This window comes from Monopterus albus, unplaced genomic scaffold (genome assembly GCF_001952655.1).
Source record: "Monopterus albus unplaced genomic scaffold, M_albus_1.0 scaffold84.1, whole genome shotgun sequence".
In the NCBI taxonomy this organism is placed as follows: domain Eukaryota; kingdom Metazoa; phylum Chordata; class Actinopteri; order Synbranchiformes; family Synbranchidae; genus Monopterus; species Monopterus albus.
The window spans coordinates 117894-126277 of record NW_018127964.1 but is presented as its reverse complement, the minus strand read 5'-3'; the positions used below and the strand labels follow the sequence as shown (position 1 = coordinate 126277).

General features: G+C 43.8%; 2 protein-coding genes across 2 annotated transcripts in view; one reads left to right on the top strand and one right to left on the bottom strand.

Moving 5' to 3' along the window:
- Positions 1-1397, bottom strand: part of tmem107l (transmembrane protein 107 like) — a 2100-nt gene extending 703 nt beyond the window's left edge. Inside the window, exons 1-4 of the mRNA XM_020607234.1 lie at positions 913-1397; positions 705-772; positions 520-620; positions 153-249 (exon numbers count right to left, since the gene is read on the bottom strand). Of these exons, the coding sequence (XP_020462890.1) occupies positions 153-249; positions 520-620; positions 705-772; positions 913-999 (353 nt within the window). The 5' untranslated portion in view covers positions 1000-1397. The remainder of the gene's footprint in view (positions 1-152; positions 250-519; positions 621-704; positions 773-912) is intronic.
- A 273-nt stretch (positions 1398-1670) lies between these two features.
- trim46a (tripartite motif containing 46a) overlaps positions 1671-8384 on the top strand; it is an 11747-nt gene continuing 5033 nt past the window's right edge. Inside the window, exons 1-11 of the mRNA XM_020607287.1 lie at positions 1671-2039; positions 2827-3085; positions 3477-3627; positions 4415-4613; positions 4699-4845; positions 4917-5012; positions 5489-5742; positions 5884-6005; positions 6114-6443; positions 7183-7412; positions 7544-7611. Coding sequence (XP_020462943.1) covers positions 1980-2039; positions 2827-3085; positions 3477-3627; positions 4415-4613; positions 4699-4845; positions 4917-5012; positions 5489-5742; positions 5884-6005; positions 6114-6443; positions 7183-7412; positions 7544-7611 — 1916 coding nt within the window. The 5' untranslated portion in view covers positions 1671-1979. The remainder of the gene's footprint in view (positions 2040-2826; positions 3086-3476; positions 3628-4414; positions 4614-4698; positions 4846-4916; positions 5013-5488; positions 5743-5883; positions 6006-6113; positions 6444-7182; positions 7413-7543; positions 7612-8384) is intronic.

Here is an 8384-nt window from a genome sequence, read left to right as displayed (position 1 = left end):
ACAGTATGTCCAGCATTCCCACTTCTCAAATACAAAGAAAGACAAGGAGACAGATGCGCTGCAGTGGACAGCCAGTGCTGGGTGAAATATCTGTCAGGGAAAAAATGGTTTTGGAAAACTGAATGCACTTTTTAAAGTTTGTACACACTAACCTGCAAATGGCAAGGATCCACCAGTAGATGTCACACTCCCACTGCTCAAACAGAAAGAAAAGTAGAGCCACTGAGGCACTGGCATGGACTCCTGTGGCTATTGTAGTCAAAGGGGTGGATACAGGAGTTGAAGTCATGGATTTGTAACTGAAGACTAAGCTGACTTATTAAAATCACTTTGTCACGTGTCTGTGTTTTATTACAGTTGCTGCTATCTCAGGCCTTATCCGTTTCTGTATGGGAGCCCCATACCAACAGCTCGGTTACAGATGCATGGGAGATGATTTCAGACTAAACTCTGTGTTGACTAGAGCCTTATATATCAATTATTTTCAGTAAGGGACTCACAATATCAGAAAAAGGATACACAGGAGACCTTGGCTGCAGTTGAACATGGACACTCCCGAAAAGAATCCAGTTAACTCTATACCAAACAGACCGAGGGTGACTGCTAATGCCACCACCAACCTGAAACAAATACACATAAAAGAGGGTTTCTGTGCCTGTGCGCTTGTCTCTTGTATGTCATGTGTTTGTCAAGCGTTTGCTTACTTTCTATCCTCATTGTCATATTGTGCCTGTGTGAAATCCAGAGGCAAACAAGCCTTCACGTTATTTTCCTATAAAATAAACATCACAAACAGTTCAGCAAAAAGCACAAGACGAGTATTTGTGAAGACATGGGTTAATAATAAACTCAAAACCTTAAATTTTACACATTAAAGCGTCTTACAAAACATTATAATTTTGTCTTACTTACCCTCGACCAAAAGATAGTGATAACAATAACAAGGTGAGCTATGATGGTCAGAAACCGTGCAGGGACAAGGCTGCTGATAGCAGACATGCTAAGGCTGTAATTGTTTACTTAGAGAAAGGATACGCGTGAACTAAAATGCAATCTATGATGGGTAAGCAAAATATATTTTATTTCGTTATTAACTGTATCAGTGTCTTGCAGCTATTGTTGCAAGACTCGGTGTTAAATCACAGTAGCTAGCTAAATGCTAATTTAGCTACTGTCCAATAATTAAGATAACTTTATCCGCGACGAAGGAAAGCGACATTGCCCAAGAATAAACGCTCGTAAAATGTGGATAAACAGATTTTAGATAAAATACTGCTACCTCAACTAGCGCTGACTAACATTCATTACATTACAAATACAGCCAACAACAGACACAGTGCATCTCTTAACGGAAACGGTTGCTACGACAACCACCGACATTGTGCGTTTTTTATTACTGACCGGACGAAAAACCAACATCCAAAGGTTCCGGCCACAGACAATAACTGAGAAAGGACTGCTCGTGTTTTTCATACTCAATACTGACATCAAGAGGCAACACAAAAAAACTGGGCCACAAACACTTTGGCACAGGGAAACACAGCAGATGAAAGGATGCATTTAAAAATACAAAGCAATAATTAACAAATTACAAAGCAATAATTAGACTAATGTCTGTATTCTCATAAAACGCTTGTATGGACTAATGATTATTATGGAGACAGAAGACACGATGTTTTTACATCATCATAAATGTATAAAATAGCCATTGCTGTAACATATCACCCCCAACAAGATCCATTTTAATAGTGTTTCATGTGAATCGTTCCTTGGCCAATGCAGACCTAAAGCTATAGGCTTACCTCCAGACCCCCTCCCCTCCTATTTCTGCTTCCAGACAGCGTGTGCGCAACATATTGAGAGCTAATCAGTCTGTTCACTCGCCCAGTATACGTTTCTCCTAGCTTGATGCGACTGACATAGCATTCCTCAGGCTTTTCTAATAAAAAAAGAACCCAGACACGGGGCATCGTGGAGGTATGGCAGAAGCGGAATTACAAACCTTTACGTCTATCATGGACGCGTTGGTTCGCATTAGTGTGAGTATGACGCTCATTTTATTACTCTGTTTATTTCAACAGTGTGTCTTAAGTTTAAATGGGATATCAATCACACAATTTTGCCACATGTTCTCTCGACCTTTGTGAATAGATAGAAATGTGAGGTTTCTCACCTATCTTTAGGAATTTTTTGGCATTTATTGAACCAAAGACATATGGTTGGTTCTTTGCTAGCACTGTGGGTGGAGACACATAAGCAAGAGCACAACGGCTTACCCACAAGATCTAAACGTTGCAGCAATGGATGTTCAGTGCTTATAGCCAACAGGATGCTAGTAGTAGCTTAAAAATGCAGAGATGATGTGTGTTGTCATAGAAACGAGATGCTGCGTTTAGTAGCGGAGCAGGGCCTCAACTGAGCAGAAAAAAACCCTTAAAGCTATATTTATAGTCTATTATTAAACTGAAAACCTTCCTTCTCTATGTCATCTCCCCCCACTCTGTTACCAAACCATTGTATCCCATGCCAGGGCTTGCTAAGCTAATTCTACACCAGAAATGTTCAAAATGAATGTGATGCTAGATGACACCATTCAGAACATGGAGAATGGCTAACGCCTGAAGTTTAGGAAAACGATCTTTTCCTCCACAGTTCCTCCCACTCTGTTTTGTATATTAACGGCCAACCTATATAACCAGTGGCTGTTGCAGGGGGGTGTCACAGAAAGAGCAGAATGTGAAGGGCAACTGATTTTTTTTACTTGTACCAGTAACTCAGCCTTCATCTGGTCTGATTCCACATTCATTTCCCTCCCCTCCTCTCCAGTCAGACATGAGGAGTATGGAGCAGGAGCTGCATTGCCCGGTGTGTGAGGAGATGGTGAAGCAACCCATCCTTCTGCCATGCCAACACAGTGTGTGTCTGCTGTGTGCAGCTGAGGTGTTAGTACAAAAAGGTTACCCTCCTCCAGATCTCCCTCCAGAACTGCACTCACCGGCCTCCACACCCAACACTCGCTCCCCACGACAGGCACGCAGACCACCACCCAGGACCCCTGACAGTATGGAACGGGTTTTCAAAACAGGTGGATTAAATGATTGGGGTTTTAAGTCTTTTAGTAAAGCTTTTGTTTTGAATGTGTGCCAGGAAAACTGAATGATGTCAGCATTAAGTCACCCTGAGAGTGATGGCATGATTTAAAAATGCAGAGATGAAGGTATGGTGTGACACCACTGCCCTCTTAGCATTTGAGTTTCATAGATGATGTAACTGACACCTCAGTATCCTGCTGTACATCCCAAGGTTTATGCATTTACCTCATCATGATGCATTTAGCTGCATGTAATGCAAGAGCTAAACAGGCAGAGAGAGCGAGGCAATAAGCATCTCATAAGCAGGTGTGTTTTCAGTGTGTGCGCTTTTTCTCCTCTGTCTTTCTACTTCATCTCCTCTACATTTGTGTGTCCTTCTACCAGTGTGTGGGACTTACCCAGGGCGAAGGCGGAAGGATGCAACGCATCCTCCTATGCTGTTCCCATGTCCTTCCTGTCAGCAGGACGTGGAACTGGGAGAAAAAGGCCTCACGGACTGCTTTCGCAACCTTACTCTGGAGCGCATTGTGGAGAGGTCTGCATATGCACAAGCAGCTTATACTACTGTCTAGTATGTGACTTGTGGGGTGTCTTTATTTTGTATGTTGATGATTATCATCTTATTAATATCTGGGTTTTGGAAAATATCCCTTTAACCGGTCCCACAGGCCATGAAGGGCAGCAAAAAAGAGCTTAGTCAATACTACTTTATAAATGAGACAGGAAATCATTCACTGAAAGAAGTTGATCTTTCTTTTACTCTTGATCTAAGACCAAGCCTAAGAGCACATTGCATTACCAGCTTAGAAACTGCACTGTATGATACCCTCATCATAAAAAGATTACATTTTATCAAAATTCAGTTGAGCAAGAATAGAGGGAACTGTTTCATCATTCCTATTAAATGTTAATAATCTCTTTATCTTATCAGTTCACATAGAAAAGATTAAAGTGAGAGGAGCAGCGTTCTGAGATGGGGAACATGTCTTATGGGGATAGGCAGTTTCCCACTTTCACACGCAGCAGTTTGATGAGTGCAGCTGCTCCCTCCCCAGGCAGTGGCAGTGCTGGTCAGGAAAGTGTGACAGTGCATGTTTTACTGTGCAGGATGCGCTAACAAGGCACCTGCTGGTGATGTATCCAGGTCAGGCAGTTACAGAGTTAGCTGCCTACCTACTGAAAAGGGAGCAGGATGAACTCAGATCAGCTCAGTCTTCCTTCTCTTAAGTTTCAAAGGCTCATTTCTTGTATTATTTTTTTACTGCTGCAAAATTTGACTTAGCCAAGGTCTTAGCTCTTCTGTCCCCCTTTCTGCCCTCTAGGTATAGACACACAGTAAGTCTGGGCAGTGTAGCCATCATGTGTGGTTTCTGTAAGCCTCCTCAGTCTCTGGAGGCTACTAAAGGCTGCGCTGACTGCAAGTCCAACTTCTGCAATGAGTGTTTCAAACTCTATCACCCCTGGGGAACGCCCCGTGCTCAGCATGAACACATTCTACCCACCAACAACTTTAGGCCAAAGGTTGGTCTGTTTTTGTGTTTTGCACAGTACATACAGTGTCACTTCTGTTGTCATTGTGCACTGTGAACTCTCCTTTGTGCTCTAGATCCTAACATGCACAGAGCATGAGCAGGAGAGACTGCAGTGGTACTGCTGTAACTGCCAGAGGTTGCTGTGCCCACTTTGTAAGCTGCGACGTGTCCACCATGGACACAAAATACTGACTATAGCACAAGCCTACCAGGCTCTCAAGGTGAGTTTGGACTGAATCAGAGTGCAGATGAAAACAGCTTTGAGGTGTTAACTTTGGTTTTGGTGTTACAGGAGAAGGTCACCAAGGAAGTTCACTTCATCCTGGCCAACCAGGAGACGATACAGAGCCAGATCACTCAGCTGGAAGCTGCTGTCAAACAGATGGAGGTGAAGTAGTGTTTTGCATGACATCTGCTTTGTCTCTTTCCTCATTATCTTTGTACAAATGCAGCAAAAATAGCATCATGCATCTTGGTCGTTATGTCATGTCACAGGCTAAACAAAGGCAAATTTTATTTCTAAAATATTCAAATGATGATCAACAAAACTTTTACATAATTGACATGTGATGTGTAGCTAAAGTATGTAATAACTGTTGTCTGTAATGTAATTAAATGACAATTTTTTGATTCTACTTTAAGGACTTGGGCCAGAGGGAAGGTGTTAGGCTGTGGTAGATAGAACCTCAAGTACCACCAGTGGTACTCATACCACAGTTTGGATAATCACTGTTCTAGAGCAGTGACACATGCTGGTGTCTCTGTCTGTCATTTCTAATCTACTGTTGTCTTTTCACTTAGCAGCAAGAACTTCTCCACTCAATCATAATGTCCTCCCACTCTCTGGGTTCCTTCTATGTCCAGGCAAACAGTGTCGTCGCTCTGCAGCAGCTGACCCGCTGTATCCGAGAGCTGAGTGCGGCTGTAGCTGAGCGTCAGGGGGCTTTGGCTCTGACCCTGGAGGGATCTCGCAGCAGAAGAGAGGAGGCCCTGTCTGCTCAGGTTTCAGAGAGGCGATGCCTGCTGGAGAATGCAGGCCTGATGGCCTACACAGAGGAGCTACTCAAAGAGACTGATGCACCCTGCTTTGTACAGGCAGCCAGAGTCACTCACAACAGGTACCTGCAGAAAAAGCATACTTAGTCATCTGAATCCTACACTTTGGTTACATTTGGCCTGTTGTCATCTCTCTAGTTTCTTTTTTTTTTTTGCTTTTTGACTTTGTTTTCCCTTTTCATTTTGCTACTCTCCTCCTCCAGGCTGGTGAAGGCCATAGAAAACCTCCAGTGCTTCTCTCTTGCTGCTGATCCCTCCTTCAGACACTTTCATTTAGATGCATCCAAAGAGGTCAAGCATATCAACAACTTGGAATTCATACGTGGTGAGCGTCAATGTGTCTGTGATATAAACCATACAAGAGTGAGCTTGTACTTTTCTGAGACTGATTAAATGTAGCTTGTATCTCTCTATTGCTTTCTTTCATCCACAGCTCCACTGGCTCCAGTTATTGACACTCAGAAAACATTAGCTTATGACCAGCTGTTTTTGTGCTGGCGCCTCCCTCAGGACTCAGCCCCGGCTTGGCACTTCTCTGTTGAATATCAGCAACGAGCAGGAGGAGCTGGAGCCACATGGGGCGGCACAAGATCCCTTAATGCTTCAATGGTGTGGCAGCGCCTGGATGAAGTGAGAGGGACCAGTACTGTGATTGACCGCCTGCAGATGGACAGTGTGTACGTGCTCAGGGTGAGAGGCTCCAACAAGGCTGGGTTTGGAGAGTACAGTGAGGACGTTTACCTCCACACTCCACCGGCACCTGGTGAGATATGTATACCTGTTACATTATATCACTTTTATTTTCTGCAGAAACTATTCATGTCCCCAATCTTCCAAAAACAAATGAGGTATTTTTTCCTTTTCAATGCACTGAATTCATGTATTTATAAGAAAGAAGTGAATTGTAAATGGCTTTGAGAGAATTAGTAATATGCTTCAAGACTGGAATTTAGTTTTTGATTTGTGAAACAAATTGGTTTGCACTGATATCAAAGAGAAACACTGGCTGTTACAGTATTTTAAGTTTGATATATTTCCAGTTTTGTTATTTTTCAACTGATTGACTACTCTTTATCATTCTTTTCTCTCCATCCACTGGTTTTTAAAAATGTAGTTTCTGCATCCTTTTCTTGTTCTGCATTCCAGTTTCCACAGTTTTCCACTGAGACTCTTTCTGCTCTGTCCTTCTGCACATTCAAAAACTCCTTTTGGTTGTTTAGGTTGGTTGATTAGTTGAAACAATGGGTAGCTAAAGTGAGTGTTACCTTTACTGTTTCTCACATTTACTGGTGAAACCACTTCTCCCTACCTTTACTCTTAAATACACCCTGCCTTTTATTCAGTGTTCTCCTCCCAATCTTCTTTAGCTCCTGATGATGTTTTCAGACTTGCTGTGTTCTGACTTTGTCCCAGTTTTAGGATCTAACCCCTCCTCCCCCACATGACTCCTTTTTTTTTTACCTTTCTCGCCATATCTTTGTCCTCTTTACTCTGCCTCCCAGTGTTGAGTTTCTCCTTGGATTCTCGCTGGGGTTTGCATGCTGGCAGGCTGGCACTGGGGAAAGGCCAGACCTATGCCCGCAGTGTGCCAGGCCTCTCTCTGCTGCAGGCTGCTGACCGCACACTCACTTCCTGCCACTTGACTTCTGACCTGCTGGTGGCTGACTTGGCTGTCGCTCAAGGCAGACACTACTGGGCATGCTCTGTGGAGCCTGGGTCCTACCTGGTAAAGGTGAGAGTGATACTTGTTGGTCAAGTTGTTTTGGTGTTATAATGTGTTGCATATTTGGAAACAGCTTCATCTTGGATGCTAACTCAAAATAAATACAAAACTTTCTGTCTTTGTGTTTCTTTCTCTTCCAGGTGGGGGTAGGGCAAGAGAATAAGCTACAGGAGTGGTTCCATCTTCCTCAGGACATGGCCAGCCCTCGGTAACTAAAACTCTCCCCCACACATAGATTGACCGTTACCAGCAATTCTGTTTTCTATGACAACAAATAACACAGCCTGGCCACTTTAATAGTCACACCTGTACAATTGTATGCAATTCAATGCAACACTTCGACAGAGGTGGTGCAGTGGGTAGAGCAGTCGTCTCCCAACCGGAAGGTTGAAGTTTCAAATCTCAGTGCCTGCAGTCCACAAGTTGAAGTGCCCTTGGGCAAGACACTGAACAAATGCGAAACATGGCGCCCACCAAGGCAGACGTGTTTGCGTGTTCCACTCTTGAATGCCGGCTTTTTCTTCTTTTTTGTGTTTTTTTACTTTTTCTGCAGTGCACAAATGTCATGCACTGCTAACATACAACAGACAGGCATTGCTGGATATCGCCAACTCACAAAGCCACTGGGAATTTACTGGTTTCATACCCCCAGAGCTACAACTCATTGTCCGCTCCCGCAATATCAACAACGACGACAACCACCATCACCCTCAGGGAGCCTCCAGAGCACCAGGCACAAGCGAGCAGGCTGAAATCAGGAGAGTGACCCGGAGACGGAGACGCAAATGGGGCAGGTGAGGAGGACTCCATGCTAGGCTAAAAGCTCCCGCTACCCGACCACCATTACCCAGCCTCTTCCTAGCTAACGTACAGTCTCTGGAAAACAAACTCGACCAGCTAAGGGCTTGGATTACAACACAACAGGAAATCAGAGAATGTTGTGCTCTAGTTCTCACCGAGACTTGGCTTTCTGACAGAGTT